Genomic DNA, 23,810 nt, shown 5'->3' on the forward strand with positions numbered 1-23,810 from the left:
CATTTGAGGGTCAAATATCAGATTATCAGATATCCTGCATAGCAAATATTTACATTATGATTCATAACAGTAGCAAAATGACAGTTATGAAGTAGCAACAAAAATAACTTTGTGATTAGGGGGGGGGAGGTCACCACAACATGAAAAACTGTGTTAAAGGGTCACAGCATTAGGAAGGTTAAAAACCATTGGTCTTTGGAGAGCTGGAGACTTGTCAACATTACTCCTGTGTGTACAAGTCGCCTGGGTCACTTCCTCTGTCTCTTTTCTCTCCTACTTTGAACCAAGGCAGTGTCTTCCCTCTGACCAGACTCCCCTCTCTTCTGTCCAACCATCCTTCCTTTTTCCCTCTAGTCTTTAGCATTTGGTCCTCCTTTCTCCTGAATCCCTAGCATTGCTCACATGGGCAACTGAACAGTTCTAAGCAGTCTTTGTGCCATGTGTCCAGGGTTCTAGGTTGAGAGGGTTTTAGAGCTGGACTCACACCCCTTCTTATCCACTGCTATAATCTGAGTGTTTGGGGTCCCCCAGAATCCATAAATTGAAATGCCAAGCTCTGAGATGATGGGATTAGGAGGCGATGGGATTAGATGAGCCCTCTGTTTTTATCCACCCTATATGGATAGGATAGAGCCCTCGTAAATGTCCTTATAAAACAGGGCTGAGAGAGACACTTTGTTCCCCCTACCGCATGAGGATATGGGGAGAAGGCCTGTCTATGAACCAGAGAACAAACCTTCTGAAATTCGGACTCCCAGTCAAATCTCTAGAAATAAATTTCCACTGTTTGGCAGCACCTCAGACTACGTACTCTGTTTCAGCAGCGTGAATGAACCCAGACAGCCATTTTAGCCCTGCCACTTCTAGCCTTAGCCATGTCAACACTAGTCTAGAAAGACTGAGTGCTACGTGAGCAGCAACCATGATGCTGTTGACATTTCCAGGAAAGCGTATCACACAGGAAGTGTTAAGAAGCGCTCACCCCCATCGCCCTGCCATTGAAGGGCAAGTGCTGCCAGCAGACACCACAGGGAGACCCAGGAGTGCGACACTGGCTTCTCTGCCCTCAGCTAGTTGACAGCAGAGCTGAGTCAGGGATGAATAACACAGAAGTTTCTCTACCATCTGCTCCAGTGACGCTGCCTTCTGCTGAGCTCACTAAACCTCCTTCCGCCTCCTCCTGGCTACAGCCCATGCCAAGTCCTGCCTGGTATTAGATGTCCTTGATCACCCTGCCTCTGCTAAGCACTACAGACTGCTGGGCATGGTGGCACACACCTTTAATCCTAGCACACAAGAGGGAGAGGGAGGCTGATCTCTGTGAGTTCCGGGCCAGCCAGGGCTATATAGTGAGACCCTATCTCAGAACAAAAGGAGTGTTTCTGAGGCCTTGACCACTGGGCCCTGCCCACCCTACAGGGACTGTCCCTCTCAGGGTTCCTAGAATTGTGACAGACTAGCCTTGGAGTGCCTCTCCCATGCCACTCACCCAAAACAGCCATTCCCGCATCCTTCCTTCTCCACTTTGCACACTCTGTGCTATCATCCTTGTCCTACCCACCCTAGGGCCAGGTACTGGCAACCTCGAGCAGCCCCTACACTGTGGAGCCTGAAGACCGGAACCCCTGCCTGGCCAGTCCCTACCCTCAGGCCACTGGTCACACTGCCTCCTAACTGGCCTAGGGCTTTTTATCGGCCCAGTGTGGAGAGCTGTGCCCTTGTTCCCAGAACTAGTGAGTATCAAACCCCTTCCCTCATGACAGACATTTGCATATCTGTATCTTACCATTTCTAATTAGCACAAATCCTAGGCCCCTGAAACACCCCAAGCCAAGTCATCCAAAGTACTCCGTGACTGTATCTGAAGCCTCAGCTTTGCAGTTGGAAAAAGGAAATCAACGATTCTTGCTTCTTTCCCCCACCCTTGCTGGGCTCTGCTCTTGGGAGTGCACTGTTCCCACCTGATCTCTACGGATGACATATTTGATGACACAGCATTTCATGGAGCACAGCCACACTGGGAACCCCAAAGTTGTGCCTGTGACAGGAAGCCTGAGAGGCGTAGCCCGCGGAAGCTGGGCAAACCAGGAGTGGTCTGGGGCCATGAAAAGAATGCTCACATTCTTTTGTGTATTCCCTCATGAGAGTGGCAGGTGCAACATGCAAGAACAAACTGTGGCCTGCAGGAAGAATTGCATGTGTGTGTGACAGTACCAGGGGAGGGGTGGCCTGTGAGGAGATGTTCCTGGGACCTCTCAGAGTGATGGGATGGGGACAGCTCTTAAAATGCCTTTTCTATGCTTCCTGTAATGGTGTGATGATTCTTTCGCTACTGAAAATTGCTGAGATATGTTCTTTGCTTTTAAGCTACAGTCCTCCCTATAAATACTCCCTGGCTTCACTTGCGCGTGGGGAATCTGACCAAAGCGCCCCTCCGCCTTCACTAACTCCCCAGGCTTTGTAAGGGAGTGAGTCACCGCCTCTTCTTTCCATTCCGGAAACACTATCACTGCTCTGCTCAAAGGAGAGTGAGCTGGCACGGCAACCGGCGTCTCCAGGTCTAAATAGCCTAAGAGCCGTGTCAGAAGCCTAGCACCATTTGACTTCCAACAGTCAGCTCCAAAGCTGGCTCCAGGCTGCAGCCATCGTGTGTCCCTGTGCCCTCGGGAACCTTGTGGGCTGGTCAGCTCTAACTGCCTGGTCATGGGGGGACAACCTGCATTTTGAGAAGACGAATGAAGAAGGCTGGAGGTTCCTGGTGGTGGGGTGTGGCTTTCCTTCTCTCAACCCCGTGAAGGCCCCAGTTTTGCAAGCTGAGGCCCCTCTCAACAGGCTGGAGCTGGCCAGCTGCGAGGCCACACTGGGCCACTCATCTCTCCAACCAGCCTTTCCCCGTGAACCTACCCACAAAGGCTCCCTTGCTTATTTCCTCTTCAATCCATCCAGGGTTGCATCCCCTTCCCATGGTGTCAGGATGGTCCAGGTAACCAATGGTTGGTGCGAGATGGGGCCACTGCGTTCTTTCTAATCACAGCCCACCATCGTGGTATCTAAGACCGCAGAAACCCAAGGAGGTTCCCTGTGCCGCGTAAGAATGTTAGGGGCAGGCGCAGGAGGAAGGGAAGCTGCCATAGTCCATCAGTCTGGACCTTTTCTGTCATGCCTGGGCATTCTAAGAGAACGGTAGTGAGATATCACCCTGCTAGAGACACTTGCCCTCCGTGCGGCACCTCTGTGCAAATAAAATTAGGAAACCCTCCCGACCCCATTAATTAAGCCACATACCATACCGGCCACACGGCCTGTCGGAGTGGTAGTGGGCTGGGTTTCAGTACCGCCTGATTCTCATCCTGCCCAGCTGTGTGAGGCAGCCTTCTCCTAGACCCTTAAACCAGCTCCTCTCATTCCCTTAACAGCCCAATGAGACTGTGCTTGAAATTCAGGCTGCAATCAGCAAGGCCGCTTGCCCAAGGTCATCTGGCTAGTCAATTACACCAGAAAAAAAAATACCCTCTGGCAAGCCAGGGTCTCTATCACCTCAGTGCATTCCTTTTCCCAGCTCTGACAGTCAGGACTCCCTGGGGGCTTTGTCAGTCAGCAGCCCCCTTCTCTCCCAAAGGTGATAGCCCTTCAGCAGACTGTGCTATTTCCAGCAGCGTAAGAGCAGCTGCCGTCTGGAGCCAGCACACACCCATCAGCAAATGTGCGGAAAGCCTGTGTCTTCCTGGATAGGTGCAGAGGGACACAGGGCTTCCTCCTACCAGCCACCAAAGGCCACAACTGCCAGGAGGAGTCACGGCAGGGCCCTCCATGCCTGCTTGGCAATCTTGGACTTCACCGCTCTCTACAGGGTGTGATTTCCCTATGCTGAGAATTACCAGAGCTAAAAGGTCTACAGGCTAAAAGACAGAAGGCTGGAGACATGGCTCTGGTGACAAGAACTCATAAACTCAACCACTGGGGAGGCTGAAGCAGGAGGATCGCAAGTTCAAGGCCTGCCTGGGCTGCAGAGTCATTTCAAGGCTAGCCTGGGAAACTTATGAAGATTCTATCTCAAAATTTAAAAAAAAAATGATAAAAGAAGGCCGCAAATATAGTTCAATAGTTGAGTATTAGCCTTACCTGTGCAAAATCCTAAATCCAAACCCTATACTGCAAAATAATAAATAGCAAGTTAATAAGACGATTAAATAAATGCTTGCTATTCTGAACGCAGCTCTAGATAGTCCTGTGGTCAGTCTGCTCTGCCACACCACTCCCCAAAGTCTGGAATGTCATTTCTGCCATTGGTTGGAGTCTGGGGAGGTTAACACCGACCCAGGAGCAATACCAGATTCAGAGATCCACCCTCCCTTTCCCAGCTGCAGGACCTCGATCTGGTGGCCAGCTCATCCCCTGCAAGCTGACCCTTTCTAAGCCAGCCCAGGGAACCCCAAAAGCACCCCTGCTAAGGCCCAGCTTAGCCCAGGATGCTCACCATGTCCACCTAGCACTGGTTGGGGACTCACTGACCCTGCCGGGCTTTGGCCACCAGCCCCTCGTGCTAAGCCCAGACCGGTACACTAGTCACCTCCTCCTTCTTCAACTCCCTCCAAATCTCTGCCTCTGTAGTGACTCTGGTCTCAACCCCAACATAAGCTATACTTCATTGTGCATGTCTCACGGAGGTCTGGCTCTGGGTCAAGGCTGCTCTTCCCCTATGTCTTCCTAGTTACTTCTATCACAGGTCTACCTGGTCAACATTCTCAGGGCACCTTCTCACCCTCCCTTCTCTACACTACCATCCCCTGGGCACATCCCCACCTGCCCTAGACAATGACTTACACATGATGAGAAGTGGAGCTGGGGGGATGTTGAAGGCAGGGTCTTCGGGCAGGAGAGAAGAGGAAATGAGATCAGGAGCAGCCAGAGGGAGGATGGACGGACGCTGGTGTGCTGTGACGTGCAGAAAATTCAACCCCAAGATCCCACTGTGTCCCAGGCAGAGGTTTAGGCTCAGTGTGAGGAAGCACTTCTGAGAAGGAGGCCCTGGTGGAGGATGGCCTCTAGTCTGCCTTGTGAGCCCCGCTGTTTGCTATCCAACAACAGTCTTGGTGTCCGTCAAATTAGGAGAGTACAGGACAATGAAGACCGTGTGCAGCTTCTATATCTTTTCATTTGTGCCCCCTGATTAGATTATCAAGTAGACATTGGCTTCCTGGCCCAGCCCCAGCTTCCCTCTCTTTCCATTTTCCATGTTTCTGTCTTCCTACCTTTGCCAAGTCCTGGTGAGCAGCTCTTAGAGACAGAGGAACAGGCAAGAAGTGAAAATCCATGAGGGAGGAGAGAGGGAGAGCGGGTGGCGGTGGGGAAGGATGGGGTATCTGGGCACTCCTGGAGTAGTGCTGAGTTTGAAGAAGGGGTTGCTGCAGGACCAGCCCTTTTTGCCTGCTACAGGATGAGATAATCGCTGAAACCGGGCATTTTATAACAGGGAGTTTATTCACAAGGTGGCTATGGGGAAAATGTGAAGCTAGCCTCCCCAAGGGCAGGGTTTCTTGGTGCTTGTGGGATGAACAGGAGGGTGGCCTAAGGTGTGGGAGGGCATTGGAAGTGAGATGAGCAGTGCCCCTCCCTGTGTCATCCAGCTCCAGCCCCCCACAGGAGGACCATTCAGGACACAGCGGTTTGCCATGGTCTGTGGGTGGAGTTTTGGCTTTCTGACACCAAGAACTCACCCACCGGGCACCTGTATGGGCTGCAGCAGAGAGCTGGTTTTTGTGTTGACAAAAGACCCGCATGTCAGAGGCATCGGCTCCGGCAAAGCCAGCAGGAGATTGGTGACATATGCTTGGCTCTGCGACCTCCAAAGTAAGTAAGTTTTGAAGTTAATCAGGCTTTTCTTCAATTTTAAGGAGGTTCAGCCCAAGAATGGGGTGCTATCTACCTCTCCAAGACAATGCCCTGGATGAAGGGCAAAGCTGGGATCAGACCCTGCCTCCTCTATTCAGGAAGCCTCAGCAACACCTGCATGAGGCAGAGTAAACTGAGATGGCCTTACCTGTGTGAGGCACTTTAACCTTGGAGCCCTTGGCCTGCTTCTGAGCAGGTGACAGACCTTTTTCTCAACTGAATAGTTGAATTAATGCCCCCAGTTTGCAGAAACAGAAACTGAGGCACAGAAAGTTCATGTAAGTTAACTCGCAAGTTTAGCAGTCACAGAAGGCTAGGAGACTCTGCTGAAATTTGGTTACAGTGCCTAAATCTCAAAGATTGAAAACCCAAAAAGCAACACCATCTAAGGAGCCTCCTGGCACAGTGCCCCCCCTCTACCAACAGCCTCCTCTGCCTGAAGCCTGATACTGTCAAGCTGTGGGAGGAAAGGGGGAAGACACCATATTTGCTCTGCTTGTGTGTTTCCCCCAGCATCCAGCCAAGCACATTCTGCCAAACCTGACTCTCCAAATCCTTCTCATTTGGTTGGAGCCCAAGACTTCTTTCTCTCTTTTGTGTCCCCTCTACGTCTCTGAATACTTGGAAACCCAACAGAAAGGTTCACACTGAGCCAGCCTGCACCCTGAACTACCCCGTGGGGCAGCTGTATCTTAGCCGGCAGGACGAAAGGGCAGGCATGTTGGCCGGGCTACCAGGAGGACTGCTGCCCAATGTTCAGTGGCTGTCTCTGTCCGCACCAGATGGCGGGTCTGCATTTCAGAATAATCCCTTCTCCACAGCGGAACTTCAGGTGTAGCCATTTTCCATAAAAATTGGGAAAATACTAAACCCAGAGGTCAGGGAATCATGAAAAACCCCCCTTCTGAAGAGTGGGGAGAACAGAAGACAAAAGTGGGTAAAGGATGGGGGAGGGAGTAAGCGAGCCAAGAGTTCTATGGCAGCCGCCAACAACACAACTTCCCGAGGAAACATGGAGACAGGTGGTCTGCCTAAATCCATACGTCCTTCTCATTTTGGTCCAACAGTCAAGGGCAGAAATAGATGGTGTGGCTTCCATGCAAGTGGCTCTCCCCTTCATGGCTGATCTGCGCAGTTACACCCGCCACCATAGCTGAGGCTCTAGCTTCAGTACTGCCCGGGCTGATTGCCCCTTCACTGCTTGCCACCCGAAGGTGACTCTGTTTCCTCACCTGAAACATAGGATAGTAACCGTGGCCAATGCAAAGGTGTAACGGTGAGATTACCGGCAGTGATACACAGAATGTGTTTAGCCAATGCCAGGCTTAGAACCACACCCCGGTGACGCCAGGTTATCGCCAGGGTTCTCCAGACCCAAGTCAGGTCTTAGCCACTGCGGGCAGTCCCTCTGACTTTCACCCCAAGTTCCAGTGCACTTGCCATCTGCATCCCACAGCATAGTGCCTAATTATACACGGTCTCAGAACAACTAGGGAAGACGCCACATAATACAGTACAGTACTGAATTCAGTCAAGTTTCTTTCAGTCTTGAAATATGACAACTCCAGTCCCACGCTCCACAGGACTTGCTAGACACATGGCTGCTCTCGACCTTGGTTGATATCTGACCTTCAGCTGTCTCTCTGACTTCACCTTCTGTTGTTTGCTATCATGGATGCAACCCTCCGTTTTCTATCTAGAAGCTACTAAGCCAGGGCAGTGTCCAGCCACAGGCAGCTTGGTTGCAGCAGTTGGACCAACTCTGCTTTAGGCCTCAGGTTGGTTTTCTTGGGTCACCTCTCCTTTCCTCCCCTGGCCATACTGTTAGAATGGAGAGCCAAGGTTGGAGTAGATGCCAGGAGGCACCAATGAGGTCAGGCTGCACCTGGGGCTCAAGGGTCCAGAAGGTCCCAAAATGCCTGCATAGGTACCAGCCCACATCTTCATAGCGAGAGGCTCTTTAGGATTCAGGGTGTCTGAGAAAGCTCCAAAGCATGTATGTGCACTTTCCAAGAAAGTCCATGTGTGCAAAAGCAGAAACTGCCTCCAGGGCAGGCACAGCTTACGGAAGGCAGACTTCAAGGGAAGTCAGGTGTGCTGGGCTATCAGAGAGACCAAAGGCAGAGATGGTAGAGGGGGTTATTGGCAGGCAGACAGGGCCATCATGTAGAACAGAGGACAAGCACAGCACAGAAGCCCTTGTGCTGTAGCTCTAGGCTAGGCTGTCAGCCCTGGGTGATGGACAGTTCCTGGAGTAGGGGAGGGGAGTTTCTCCTGCCTTAGCTGCCCTCAGCACTGTTTGACTTGGGGGTATCTTTACCTGAGATGCCATGAGGCTATCTTGGGTTTTGTTTTTTTTTTGTTTTTTTTTTTTTTCTTTTCCATATGAAGTTGAGTACTGTTCTTTCGAGGTCTGTGAAGAATTTTGCTGGGCTTTTGGTGGGCATTGCATTGTAGATTGCTTTTGGTAAGATTGCCATTTTTACTATGTAATTCTGCCTACCCAAGAGCATGGGAGATCTTTCCACTTTCTGGTGTCTTCTTCAATTTCTTTCTTCAAAGATTTAAAGTTCTTGTCATACAAGACTTCCACTTATTTGATTAGTTTCTCCGAGATACTTTATGCTATTTTTGGCTATTGTGAAGGGTGTTGTTTCTCTGATTTCTTTCCCAGTCCTCTTATCATCTGTGAACAGGAGGGCTACTGATTTTTTTTTTGAGTTAATTGAGATAGCATGAGGAAGCGGATGCAATGTTGTCCACCCTGTAGACAAAGTGGGCAATCACCAAGGAAACAGCTACCCTTCCCAGAGAAGCTACTGAGCAGCCAGACAGGCCGGTCAGACTAGAAGAGCCAAGGCATTCAGGCTCTGCCCTATCTCCCTGAATCGCCTTATCCATTGCCAGGCGCGGGGATATCCGGCAGGCTTTCTCACTCAGTTACCACAGACATATAACTTATCTTCACTGACTCCTCTCTGTTTTTACACACCTCTCCCCAACTTTCAATTTCCCCTTTTCTCTCCAGGATCCCAGAACCCTCAGGCCACACATCCATCTGCTCTTCTCCAGAGAGAATCTTGGTTAGTTCCAACCTGGAAGGAAGGACTTTGTTGGAGGAAGGCCCGTTTGTTGGTTCCAGGCCAAGAGCATAGGGAGGGTTGAATCCGAGGCCGATCTGGAAACAGAGGGACTGGAGTTCGCTCTCTTACCATAGCCTCTGTTTCTCGGTCAGCTCATCCTCTTATGCTGTCACCATCTACTGAGTTTCTGCTACGGCAGGTGCCACCATATACTGAGAACTGTAAGAGAGCTCACAACCACGCCCAGCTGAAGGGATGAAAGCATGCATTCATACTCTGAACACGGGAGCTGTCCTCAAAGACTGTCCTACTTGGTCTAAATGCTCGTTTAACGTTGTTGGTTAACAATTACTCCATTCTACTCATTAAAGCAGCTCCCCCTAAGCATGCTTACGGGTAAAATGTCATAGAATTAACTTGAACTCCATAAAGCTGGACATCAATGCATTTGTATAACACACTCTCCAGTTCAGCCCGGGTTCGGAGATTGTCTACCAGACCTGACCATAGCCTCGATGAGCATTAACAGCCAGGATTTTCTTTGAGGCTCTGTTAGGAATTTTTCAGACTGGCTGTTTCTCCTCATGGCTCCTGCTTGAACAGGGACTAGAAACTGTTGGCTGGTGCTCCTCTTTATCCTCTGGTTATATTTGGCTTCTCCTGACTTCCTTTCCAACCCTGTTAATAATAAAATGCTAACAGGCGGCACCACACTTCCACATACCACACAACTATAGGGCGTAAAATATGGCAAGCACTGAATTATTCAGTAGGTGAATAATACCACGAAGATATGCTATATCCCAGATACAAAGCTGTTAGCTGGGATGACGTATATGACATCTGTCCTTGTGAAGCTCTCCCTGGCGGCTGCATATCTGCTGCCAGGAGCTATCCAGTCCATCTTAAAGAAGACACAAGCTGCCCTGTCAGCCACGTGAAAAACCTCCCAGATGCGGCCTTTTCCAGTTATGTTCATTGTTCTTCCCACGTTGAGAACCACACGCACTATGTGCAGTCTTTCACACGTGGGGCCACCAGTAAGCCAACTGCTGTGCACAGGTTGGGTCGGATGTCAAAGCTAGCTCCATCCGATTCCTGCCCTCCTGGTTATCACACACCATGGCTCTGACCCTCACAAAGAAGCAGCGGAGGGATTTAGTTTCCATCATTTTGTGCCCATTCTTGCCATCGGTTTTCCATCAGTAAAGTCAACACCTGGCACACATGGAAAAAAAATGTGTGGTAAGAGACTCAAAAACAAGACCACTACTATTTGATAAGAGCCACCTTGTCAGCCTCTGGGAACTCTATTCTTAACTATGTGTGGCTCACAGTTATTCTAGGAGAGCCACACCTTACAAATGGCTTCAGCTTTGTATCACATCTTGTATCAAATAAAAACCCAAGTGGTACAACTGGCTTATACTTTCTAAATAAACTTTCTTTTAGGAAAAGAAGGAAGTTGGGACTTAAAATTGAAATTGCTCCAAACAATTTGGGGTTGTGTGGTCAAGACAATTATTCTGTGACCAAGGGGTTTCTCGGTCACATGGCAACTCTCCAAAAGGAACTCGGTTGCAAGGTAACATTGCTGAATAAAGAGCTTCCGAATTCCAGAAGTAATAGACTTGAGCGGGGTCTCCACACCTAAGGAGGCTCAGACGATGGGAAAGGGAGGATCTGAGTTATAAAATGGAGGAGAGAAAAATAAAGAACAAGGGAGATGAGAAAGGAAGAAGAATAAATGTGAGTCAAGAAAGGCGACAGAATGCAAGAGAAAGGCAGTGGCTTCATATAAGGAGAGGGGAGGGGAGGGAAGGAGGAAAAGGAGAATGGGGGAGAAGGGAGGAGGAGGGGAGTGGGGAGGGACATTACTGAGGACAGGGACAGAGAAGATGCTGGCAGTTGGGAAGTTTAGGGACAGATCCTGTGTTTTTGCTCAAAGCTTTGGAACAGTAAGATGAGGTGACACTGTCAGAAACCAAGTGGGCAGATGTTCTGAGATAGGCAGGGTGGCCTGCGTAGAACAACATGACTACACACAAGGCCAGGCCTCAAGGGTCTGACGCTGCTCTCTTGGGACCACAGTTCTTCCTGTGTGAGCACATCCCATGGGCTCCTGGGATGCCACGGTACAGTGAGTGGTTAACTGTTGATTTTCTAAGTATTTTTATGAAGTCTTTGAAAATTCACACATGCATACAATGTGCTTTGATCACAGTTACTCCTCATTCCTCCCATCTTCCTCCTACCCAGCCCCACCTCACTTCCTGCCCTTTTTCAGTTTACACCCTTCTGGGTCCAAGCAGTGTTACCATACATGCATGGAGATGCACCACCCGCTGGAGAGCAGCAGACCCAGGGACCACTCTCCTAAGGAAAGCTGACGCTCTCTCCCACAGAAATCACCAACTGCCAACAGCTCCTCAGCTAGAAGTGGGGGCTCATGAGCCTCCCCGCCTCCATGGTGGAACATTCACTGGCTTAACTATGTCTAGGTCTTTCTTGTACAGGCGAGCACAGCTATGAGCTTATGTGTACAGTGGTCCTGTAATGTCCCAGAGTCACTGTCTCATCCTGGTCTTTCCCGACCTCTGCCTCCTGCGATCCTTCCACCCGTCTTCTTTGATGGTCACTGAGGGGTGAGTGTGTGATACCCTGCCTGTGGTTGAGCCCTCCACAGACACTTCTTCTCTGCTCTCTGCACAGTTGTGAGCATCTACATTAACCACCATTCCCTGCACAGAGAAGTTCTCCGAAGAGAGTTGAGAGCCGCGCTGCTCTATGGGTATATACGTTGTTAGACAGTGGCTGGACGCTATTTCCATTTAGCAAAATAACAATAGTAGACTCATTGCTGGTGCCTATAAGCTCCCCAGATGGGGGCTCTTGATCAGATTTATAACACCAACAGTACGGTGCATGTATTCTCATGAATGGTTCATCTTCGTTGCCAACTTTATTGAATTGTGAAGCACTCACAGGAGTATCATCAACGCACACCTTTGCTTGTGTCTAAGAGGATGTTTCCAAAGATAAGACTTTGAGGGTTCTGACAAAATGAGTGGTTTCAACTATCCATGTATTCAAATGAATGACATTTTGGTAGAGGGTAGAACTGTGGAAGGGGTAACGGGAAGTAGGCCACTAAGGGTGTGCCCTTGGGAGCCACATCTTGCCCTGACTCTCTCCTGTTACTGCTCCACCAAACTCTACCCACCATGATGAAATGAAACCAGTTAGCGAATGAATGAATAGGTGAAGCTTTCCTCCCTCAAGTATTTCTATCAGGTATTGGTCACAATGATGATCAAATATATGCACTATCCAATGGCTTTAGCCATTGACTGGGAACATCTATCCAGAAACAGCCTCCCTGGCGCCTGTCCACCCTGCTCACTCCAATGTATTCTATCCAAGTTCTTTCAAGTATCTCTCTTTCCCAGGAAGCTCCCCCAGGGATTCAGACACCTGCTCATTTACCTTGACCACATCACTAGGTGCGTAGGATACGACAAACCACCAACCAACAAGGGCAGCTAGACATCTGAAAGGAGACCTTGGTACACTCATTGCTCCAATGACATCCCAGGACCCTGCTCAGCTGGCCATGTTCCCACTGCCCACATGAAGAAAGAACTCTGGTCCCAAGAGGTAGGCATATATATTTTTGAAGCCTGATCATGACGTGTGGCCATCCCACACACTCGGGTTGCTCTGTGGACACGTGCCTACTTGGTTCTGACACAGTAGCCACATTTTTACTTTGTCAAAGTTTTAACAAAAGCAGGCTCATTTGGGCCCCAGCAAAACACATCACTTCTTCTCCACAAGGCTGAGTCAATGTTGAGGGTCAAGACTAGCTGCAAAGAAAACTCAGGCCTTTTGCTCAGGGAAGCAGACCTGACAGTGAGAAATACTTATAAAATTGAATATATATATATCAAAGTATAAAACATCTTAATCAGCCCCGGGAAATTATTACCTGGCAGGTCCCTGCCATGCTTAGCTCCAAACACAAAAAGCATCTGGTCTTGTCCACCCAATTTCTCCTCACAAAAGATGTGTTTGCCTATGAATATTCTACTTTATGCGCCCAGCAAACACCCTAGCGCTCCTCCCATGGAGGCAGAAGGCCCCTTAGTTACTGAATTTCGCTTTAAATGTTGCGACAGACCAAGAGGAAATAAACAGGGGAAGATGAAATGAATGTCACAGCACAGTGTTTTCATGAAAGAAGCGACTCTGCCCAGCTCTGGGAAACCTCCATATCCAGGCAGTGAACTTGAAAGCAACAGGGAACTCCTGCCCAGTATCTACTCCTGAGGCCACCACACCCTCCTCCACTCACAAGCTTTCACCACCTCGAATCTAGAATCTCTGCTGTATAGACAAGGCTCTTGCTCCCACCTACAAATGGGAGCTGAAACTCAGAGCTCCCGTCCCACCCTACCCAGAAGGCCCGTGTCTCCACAGTGTTACGGCGAGGTCCTATCCCTCATCCCTCATATCCAATCCACCCCTCGAGTAAAGGACACGGGAGGACCCCAAATACAAGGAGCTATGAAAAGGAAAAGCGAGTCACTCCTCCCTTGAGGCAGCTCTAGGGACAGGCAATGGGGTATAGACTGCAGAGTCTCATCCCTTTGGGCTTTCCCTTCCCCCACCATTCACTGGGGTCTGTACCTGGATCTGAAGTCACTGATGTTCGGCTCTGTTGAGCTGTTGCTGTCATTAAAGAGCCCAGTCCAATTGGCCTGCTGGTCGCCTCTCTGCCAATCAAATTGGAAGCCTCTGGCAAAAAAATGAGGCAATGGATATATACACTCATATGTTAGGTCAGGCTTGTCTAAGAGCCACATTCTGTCGTTATAACCATGCGATACAATTCTTTGATTATATACCAAAAGAAGAAGATGGTGACATGGGGATGATGGTGGCATGCCATGGCCCTCTGTGCCCTTGGTGACAGTTCCATTCATGGGGATGATGGTGGCAAGCCATGGCCCTCTGTGCCCTTGGTGACAGTTCCATTCATGGGGATGATGGTGGCAAGCCATGGCCCTCTGTGCCATCTTTACTGCATCCTTCCTTTACTCCATCATTTTCACATTTGACAGGCAGGGAAACTGAGGCTTAATGAGACAAAAGTCACAGGGCTCTTCTACCTCCTCTCTGGTGCCCTCCCTTAATTCCTGTTTCTAGAGACTCAGCTGAGAATTCTATCACCAGTACTGTGCCAGACACAACTTCAAAGATTTTAATACCCATGTGAGTATCCCACTTCTTGTTTAACAGGATGGACTTTGCACATTTGTATCCCTCCCAAACCTGAGGATGATGGCAGCCAAGCAATGAGTCAGAAGATGAACATGGGGAGGAGGCAACCGAAGGGACCAGAAGCAATACTGAAAGACAGCAAGCAGATGGGCAACTGACTCAGGTCAGAGACAACAGCATCCTGATGGCCTTCAAGAAGTAGATCCATTCCTAGGGCATGATTCCAGAAAGAGCAGGAATGCCAAGGGCCAGGGCATACAGGTGGGCATGCGAGATGGTACCCAAAGCAGGAGGACTGAGCTACATTTATACAAGGAGCATTTAGGCATCCTCCCCTACATGTGTGTACATACAAACCCTCACATACCAGGTCCCCTTCCCACATTCCCCACAGACAGCCGTCAGCTTGCTCCTGGGGAAGCTGGCTCATGGAAGAGTACTGAAGCCAAAGTTGCCAGTGCCTAAGAGCCTGCCTGGGAGCTGCAGAATCCTGGTGATGCACTACCCAACCCGAACCTCTGGTCTGGTGAGGACTGTGACTCTCATACAGGGAAACTGACCCGCTTCTAAAATGCTGAAGAAGAAAAGGGGGCGCCCTCTTCAGAACCTTGGGACTAACTTTCTCCAGCTAGCACTGTGAACACCTGAGGTTGAAGAACCCTTTTTGTAGAACTGTCCTGTGATGCAGAAGGTGCTCATCAGCTGTCAGTCAAGGAGGGTAAATGACTGACTTCCCACAATTTTGCTCATTCACAAGGGGACAAAAATTAAAGCACACTCACAATAAAGACCTAGAAAATACAGAGTATTTTCAGTCTAGCAGTGCTGAATACCCAGCTATAAACCTTTAAGGAAAACCGGGCCCCTTGGATCTGCTAATTCCAGTGCCTTACCATCTCCCTCCATGGGAGTCCTGCTCACTTACAGTGTGGGGTAAATAGTGTATGCTCACTTGGAGGCAGAGCCTGGCTCATGTCTCTTCATCAATAATTACAGTAATATTTTACCTGATGAGCCCTTCTCCTAGTGTGTGAATGCAGGGGTGGGGTGGGGGTCCACAGGATAATCTTTAGGGTTAAAAGTTAAGTGGGTAAATTTTTAGGTGGGATGTAAATAAACTTGAATAAAGAGAAGCTAAACCCTATACAAGACTAACTTTCCCCCAAAGAACATGGTTCGGAAAGGGCTGGAGAGAAATGGGCAAGGAAAAGGAGATGCAATGCAGGTGTGTATGGGGTATCGCCACATCCCTGAAGGACACTGGAGGAGGAACAGGAACTCTAGTTGCTCTCTTGTGCAGGGCACATAACAGGGCACAACACCATGCTAAGGGAGATGCTCCGCTGAGGTTCCTGCAAGCACAGGCCTGACGCGGAGAACCGGGTCTCAGCAGGCTTTGTTCACTGGCTCCTGTCCATCCTCACTCTCTCAGCCCTGGAGCAAGTGCTCAAGCTCCTGGCCCTGACCAGCCAAGCTGTAAAGCCAACAGCACAGCTCCTGCCCCAGGCCACAGTCTGCTCAATATCCTCTCTCTTTTCTAGGGCATCCCACCCCGCAAGAGCCACGCTCTGGATAGCTACATCCACCCGCCACGGTCCCGGCCTTTTGGGTTGCACCTGTTTCTTTGAGAAATGGAACAGCAAGCTTTGTCCCTGGGGCAGGATTGGGTGGGGGCTGGCTTCATGATAAGAGCCTCAAAATACACGCGAAGGCAGCACAGAGGCAGGCTGTCCTTTTCCTTGACCCAATTTCCTAACCTCGAGTCTCAGGCATGCACCAGCCACATGGCGCAGCCTAGATTTGCTCCCTGTGGGCACCAGGAGAAGGAGGCTGGGCTGTATATGTGAGTCCCCTACACTTGGCACAGTCAGAAGAGAGCTTGAGTCTGTTCACTCTATGGACACAGAAAGACACAGCACACACAGTACTGAGCATAGCTTCTCAGTAGAGCCAGCATGGGTACTAGGAATTCAAGGGACAAAGGAACACTGTGGGCTGAGAATGGAAAGAGTGGGTGGACTTAGATGGTCAGGCAGCCAGCTAGGAACAGGAGGCTTGGGCACAGCATGGCTAGAAGCCTGAGTTAGGGCGGATGTCAAGCATGTAAAAGACTCTTGACTGAGAATCGAGACATTGGGCTTCAAGTGTTCTTCTAGCACAAGCTGACCATTAGGAGGAAGACTTGTGAATGGATGTAAGGGGAGGGAAACAGAGACACTCAAGAAATGTAATTCCCAACACAAGTGTAGATATGCTGCCTGGCCGTGCTAGGATGTGACTTCCCTGCCCACAGGAATGAGGGCTCCGCCCTTATCTGCAGGGGGTACCATGAGCTGCCAGTCAGCAGCTCTCAGCACCCCCAGCCCACCTTGGAACTGTCTCCTTTCCCAAGATTATGTCCCCTGCCAGAGGCAGCCCTAAGCCAGCAACTGATCCACACAGAGCCACAAAGACTTAACCTCTCACTCCAAACCAGGGCAAACCTGAAAGGCCACTCCCAGCTGGAAGACCTCTGTGATCAACTGAGGCTGCCTCTGTTTCTCCCTTTCTCCTTTTCTTTGGTCTTGATCCCCAGAGCTCTCCTTAGTAGACATCCTGCATGCTAACGTCTGTCTCTGAGCCTGTTCTTCAGGGAGCCTGGCCCGTCTGCAGCACCCTTCCACACAAATGCTAAGACAACAGCGACAGTGTCCCTAAGTGTCTTCTTAAATGCATGTAGACGACAAGGAAGTGTGCACTGAGTGAGTCCGAAGCCAGAGCTACCCAGGGGACATCAGCCATTCCCAGGGATTTGTGGAACCCACACAAGAGTCCAAAACAGCCTACCTAAGGTGAAGTGTCAACCTAGAAACTTCTGCCTGAAGCCAAGAACACCACACAGAAGGCCAGAGTGAGACTGGGAGAAGGACGTGCGAATCAGACAGAACAAGATGAAAGAGATCAATCCTTGGTCTTCAACCGTCGCAGCAAATACAAACGTGCTGTCTAAGTAAAAACCAAAGATCGTGAAAACAGATACACAAACTGTGCCTGCACCCTGGTTGCGTCGGGCATGAAATAAAGACATGCAAATATTGAAGAGGTGGTCAGCACCATAAATATCACTTCTACACATTTCGAGCCAACACAGTTTTTAAAAGAAATTCATCGAGTTGTATAGGCTTTGGTTCATTTTTGTGTGTAATTTTTTAAAAAATTTATTTGCAAGAGTTATTTTTTTGTTTCCTTTTGGTTTTGTTTTTTTTTGAGACAGGGTTTCTCTGTGTCGCCTTGATTGTCCTGGAACTCACTCTGTAGATCAGGCTGGCCTCAAACTCATAAAGATCCTCCTATCTCTGTCTTCTGAGTGCTGGGGTTAAAGGCATACACAGCCACCACCTGTCTTTTTTTTTAATTTGCAAGGTTTTTATTATAAAATACAGTGGCATTTTATTTGTATTTTAATAAATAAGGCTTGCCTGAAGGTCAGAAAAGTAAAACAGCCACACTGGCCAGCCTTACAGACCAGGCTGTGGTGGCACACACCTTTAATCCCAGTAGTCACACTATCGTGCCATAAAAACTGGGTGCACACCTTTAACTTCAGCACTAGAGAAGAATATAAAATAAGAGGAGACAGCTCTCAGGCACAGTTTCATTCTGAGATCTCTGGAGGCAGGATGGCCATTTTCTGACTGAGGTTGAGATAAAAGACAGTGGCTGGCTGCTTTGCTTTTCTAGTCTTCGGGTTGAACCCTGATATCTGTCTCTGAGTTTTTATTTCATGCTTCAGTAAAATTTATTAAAACTTTTTTAGGAAGAAGATAAAAGAAACCGGGCATAGTGGCACACACCTTCAATCTCAGTACTCAAAAGGCATAGGCAGGTGAATCTCTGTGAGTTCAAGGTCAGTCTGTTCTACATAGTAAGTAACAGCCTGGGCTTTGTAGGGAGACCCTGTCTCAAAAAAAAAAAAAAAAAAAAAAAAAAGAGGAAAGAGGAGGAGAAGAAAGGAGAAGGAGAAAGGAAAGGGGAACAGGAAGAGAGGGCTAGAAAAAAATAGAAGAAGGAAGAGGGAAAATAAAAAAATGGAAAATTCCAAACATTTTTAAATTTATAGATTAAAAATGCCAGTGATAGGAGCTATATGTCTTTAAACAGATTTTTAATCTCATTGTGCCTCAGTTTCCCCATCTACAAAATGAGCATATAGTAGTTGGCATTGCCATCGTCCCCCAGCTGACGAGGCATAGTTGAAGGAGTCGTTTCCTGCCTTCACGGCTTATATAGGTGGTGAGAAAGACATAGGAAGTTAAGAGAATCCATGACAGAATACCACCAAAGCATACTCACAAGTGAAGCAGTGAATGTTCAAGAGAAAATCAGCACGGGAAAGATGTCATCATTTACAAAGATTATCAAAACCATATAAAAAGCAGATGAGCCGGGCGATGGTGGCGCACGCCTTTAATATCAGCACTTGGGAGGCAGAGGCACGAGGATCTCTGTGAGTTCGAGACCAGCCTGGTCTACAAGAGCTAGTTCCAGAACAGGCTCCAAAGCTACGGAGAAACCCTGTCTGGAAAAACAAAACAACAATAACAAAAAAAAAAGGCAGACAAAAAGATGGTTCAACAGTTAAGAGTGTAATCTGTGTAATCTGCTCTTGCAGAGGACTCGGTTCCTAGCACCCACATCAGGCCTGTTGCTTTAACTCCAGGGACCCAAAGCACTCATGTGGGCACTGCACTCACATGTACAAACACACACTCATACACATAATTAAAAATAAAAATAAGGATTTGGGGAGATGGCTTATCTGTTAATTGGCACTTATTGCTCTTCCAGAAGACCTGGGTAAGTTCTCAGCACTCACACAGTGGATCACAATCATCCACAACTCCACCTCACGGAATCTGCTACCTCTTCTGGCCTCCGTGGACATCAGGCATGCATGGAGTACACATACATTCAAAACGCTCATATATGTAAAATATTTAAATAGATATTGGAAATATATAAAGAAATTAGTAAACAAATGTTTAAATTTTAAATTATTTTAAAGGAGACAAAAATACAGATATAGCAAAGAATAATTGAAATTCATAAACTTCATGCCATTAAACTTAACTTTCTTAATTTCTAGAAAAACCTTAAGCAAAATCTAAAGAGATATAAAACCTGAATAGTCCCAAATCACTAAAGGAAGTAATTGATAAAGTATTTTCCAAAGGAAAAATGTTAGGCATGGAAAGTTATAGTGGCTAGCACTACTAAATCTGCCACAGGACACTCTCAAAAACTTGTACAAACAACAGATTTGGGGTTTTTTGAAACTTATTTATTTTATGTGGGGGGGGGGTTGCCTACATTTGTATCTGGACACCACGTGTGTACCTAGTATCTGTAGATGCCAGAAGAGGGCTTTGGAGTCCCTAGGACTAGAGCTACAGACAGTTGCAAAACATCATGAAGATGCTGGGAATTGAACCCAGGTCCTCTGGAAGGGCAGGCAGCCAGCGCTCACAACTGCCGAGCCATCTCTTCAGCCCCAAAAGAACAGTGTGAAAAGGACTATTCCTAATTTGTTTCGCAAGATTTTCTTTAAAGGCAAAGATAGTGTGGGAAAGGTAATGTGTGCCAAGATCATCCTAACTAAAAATAATAGCCAACAAAATCTCACATTGCCTAGCACAGGAAAAGCTAAGCTTAGCCCTAAAACTCTGCACTGAGCATCTATTAATATGTCTTCTATGAGACGGTACCTTTTTATTTGGCCCGAGCTGGCTTCAAAACCAAAATCCTTTGCCTTAGCTTCCTAAGTGCTGGGATCACGGGTGTCCACTACTGTGACCAGTTGTATGAACACAATTTACCACATTAAAAGAGTAGAGACAAATGGCATATCATTCTGTAGACATTGAAATAAGGGTAAGATTCAAAAGAAAAACAAATCTTTATAACATAGTTTATGAGTGCATAAAACGTTTGTAACTGCTAGATGATGTCCACCTCAACCAAAACTACTGAGACCTAAGTAAGTGGTTCTAGCGGTGAGAGCGTCTTCTCGTTCTTTTTATAATCAGGATTTACAATAGCATGTCCAAAAATTAACTCGAAATTACCTCAGTGTAAGAGCAAAGGCTATAAAAATGCTTCGAAGGAAATATATGTGTGAATCTTTGCGATCAGGCCCTAAGTGACGGTTTACAAATGGACGGTTAATGAGCAGCAACCAGCCGCACCAACAACAAACTGACAGCTCAGACTTCATCAAAACTGCAAACATTTGTGCCTCAAAGAACAACAGTAAGAGAGAAGGTGAGGCCGGGGCATGACTGAGTGGGAGCTTACTTGCCTGACATGCCCCAGGCCCTTATTTGACCCACAGGGCCACAGAGGTTTCATTTAAAAAATAAAGGAGGGGTTGTGGAGGTGGATCAACAAGTCAAGACATTGACTGTTCTTGCTAAAGCCCAGGTTCTGTTGTTCCCAGTGCCCAAACTGCAGCTCACGACCCTCTGTGTCTCCAGATCTGGGGGCGCTGACCCTCTTTTACCTTTGTGGGCATCACATGAATGTGGTGCCCATGAACACATGAGACAAAACACTCACACACATGACATAAAAATAAGTCTGGAGAGCTGGCTCTGCAGTTCAGAGCGCTGGATGTTCTTCCAGAGGACCCACATGTGATTGCCAGCACCCACATGGCTGCTCACAACCATCTGCAATTCCAGCCTCAGGGGATCTGACTCCTTCTGGCCTCTGAAGGCACCAGGCACAATATGGTGCACAGACATACATGCAGACAAAACACCTACGCACGGAACAATAAATGAATTAATAAAATTTTAAAATAAATAAGACGGAAAATATAATTCCTAGAATGAGAGAAATGTCTTGTCAATGTCTTGGGGTTTCTATTGCTGTGCAGAGACTCCATGACCATAAAGCATGTTGAGGAGGAAAAGGTTTCTTTGGCTCACACTTCAGCATTGCTGTTCATCACTGAAGGAAGTCAGGACAGGAACTCAAACAGAGCAGGATCCTGGAGGCAGGAACTGATGCAGAGGCCATGGAGTAGCGCTGCTTACTGACTTGCTTCTCATGGCTTGTTCAGCCCACCTTCATCAAGAACCCACAACCATCAGTCCAGGGATGGCACCACCCACCATGGACTAGGCCCTCACCATTGATCACTAATTGAGAAAGATGTCTTCAGCTGGATCTCATGGAGGCATTTCCTCAGCTGAGGTTCCTTCCTCTGATGACTCTAGCTTGTGACAAAACCACCCAGTAAAATCAACAATACATGAGAAGTGACTTACACTTCGAATATATAAAGGACTCTTACAATTCAATAAGAAAAAGGCACATACTCTAATTTTAAAATAAGCAAGAGATCTGAATAGATATTTTCCCAAAGAAGAGATACACACAGCCAGTGACCACACAAAACTTTGTTCCATTGCTTTAGTCATCTGGAAAGAGCAAAGTCAAGCCCCAGGGAGACACTGTTCCGAAACCATGGGAATTGCTCTGATAAGAAGGCCCAGAAGGGTCCCACGTGGCAGTGTGGAATGATGCGGCCACTTTGAAAAACATCTGCAGCTCTACCCATGGTAAACACCGGCTTCCATGCCATCAGTAACCCCACTCAGACACGGAGCCTAGAGAAGTGGAAACACTGCCACAGAACAACCTGCACAGTCTAGTCATAATGGCAAATACATATAAACATCTGTGGCTTGAAGAATGGATTAGCACCCTCCCATCCCCCATGCTCCTCATCTCTCCCCGTCTCTCAGATTCCAGAGGCAGCTCCTTTCTACTCATGAGTGCGGGCATTCATTCCTCAAGGAGCCCTTTGTGCTCAACCCACTGCACTTGTCACTCTGTTCCCTCCTCTTCCATCCAGTTCCATCACACGGATCAGAGAGGGGACCGTGGTGAGGTCTGAACCCAGGACCTCGCACACACCAGGCAAATGCTCTACTGCCCATCTCCACCGTACTCCTAGAGATCAGCATCCTTCCAGCTGAAGGTGAGAGCTCCCAACAGCACTCCCAATCAGACCAAATCGAGTGGATTATTCACAAATTAAAAACAAAACATTTTTACTATGGTAAAATCCACAACCTGGGGCCAGCAAGATGGCTCAGCATATAAAGTCCCCTGCTGCCACACCGCACAGCCAGAGTTTCCTCTCCAGGATCCACGCAGTGGGAGGAGAGAATTGACTTCCAACAAGTTGTCCTCTGACCTGCACACTCACACCATGGCACCTACACATGTACACACGCAACAAATAAACAAGTGTAAAAAGAAACTACATAGTCTGAATTTGGCCATTTTACCCAGTTGTGAGCGTACAGTCAGGAGCAGGAAGCTCACCCATTTTGATTTTTCATCTTCCCCAGCAGAATTTTTTTTGCCCATTAAATGATGACTAATACCTCATCCTCCTCAAAGCATCCAGCAATCACCTTTCTTTCTGTCTCTGTGTTTGACAACTCCAAATACCTCATCAAAGTGGAGCCATACAGCACCTGGCCCCTTTGTCTGTCTCATTCCATTTAGCGTAAGAGTGCCAAGGTTTATCCATGTTGCAGTCTGTGTTAGAACTTTCTTCTTAAGGCCAAATAATAAATATATGTATGTGTGTGTACATATATATATATATATATATATATATATATATATTTAATGAAAAAGAAAAATGGGTATTGGAGATTGAATCCGGGGCCTCATGCATGCTCTCCAGTGCACTGTTACCATTGAGCTACATTCCCAGTCATGGAAAGTTCTTCTAGAAGGTTTTTAAATTATTTTCATTTTATGTGTATGTGTTTGCCTGCATGTATGGAAAATGCACCATGGTACAATGCCCACAGAGGCCAGGAGAGGACATTTGATCCTCTGGAACTGGAACTACAGATGGTTGTGAGCCACCACGTTGGTGCTGAGAACCAAACCCAGCTCCTCCGCAGGAGGCTGCTGAGGCCATCTCTCCAGCTCCCTACAGAGTTTTGTTTTGATGAATTGAGTAGAAAATATCAGGGCACATTTCTCATAGTAAAGCCAATTATTACTTCACAGAATTCGCTATCCCCAAGGAGAATTGTTTTCTTACTGGACATCACAATCATAAAAGTTCAGAACACGCTGATTTGATGGCAGGAGATTCATTCCAAAAGCCTCATTGCCAGCCCTTGTGCCGTTTCAGAGTTCCTCTCCAGAGAGCTGCTGGCTTGCTCCAGACAGACTGCCTTCCGTGTCCAAGCAAACGCACACTCAAACCGTGATTCTCCATCCTCCGACACACTCCTCACACACACTCACTTTGCTCTCCACACTCTGTGTCTGTCTCTCGCCTGGACAGTGCGGCTCTAGCCCTGCTGTGTGTGGACTGCTCAGTCTCCCTGCCCTTCATCCCTGGCTCATGCTGGCCTCCTGAACCTCCCCCCCACCTCTGCCTGTGCCCAAGGAGCATTCCTCTTTCTTTAAGACCCCTTCAAATGTCCTCTGTAAGCCAAATAATCCCGAAGCAGCTCCCTCCTCGCCCTTAGG

The 23,810-nt window shown here is 48.0% G+C and overlaps 1 protein-coding gene across 2 annotated transcripts in view; it reads right to left on the reverse strand.

The window, feature by feature from the left end:
* Nucleotides 1-23,810, reverse strand: part of St8sia5 (ST8 alpha-N-acetyl-neuraminide alpha-2,8-sialyltransferase 5) — a 61,144-nt gene that overhangs the window by 32,930 nt on the left and 4,404 nt on the right. Inside the window, exon 2 of one of the 2 annotated variants that reach the window (XM_057788816.1) lies at nucleotides 13,665-13,772. The exons of the other annotated variant lie outside the window; for it this stretch is intronic. Coding sequence (XP_057644799.1) covers nucleotides 13,665-13,772 — 108 coding nt within the window. The remainder of the gene's footprint in view (nucleotides 1-13,664; nucleotides 13,773-23,810) is intronic. 2 annotated transcript variants of the gene reach the window in all.

This window comes from Chionomys nivalis, chromosome 14 (genome assembly GCF_950005125.1).
Source record: "Chionomys nivalis chromosome 14, mChiNiv1.1, whole genome shotgun sequence".
Lineage (NCBI taxonomy): Eukaryota > Metazoa > Chordata > Mammalia > Rodentia > Cricetidae > Chionomys > Chionomys nivalis.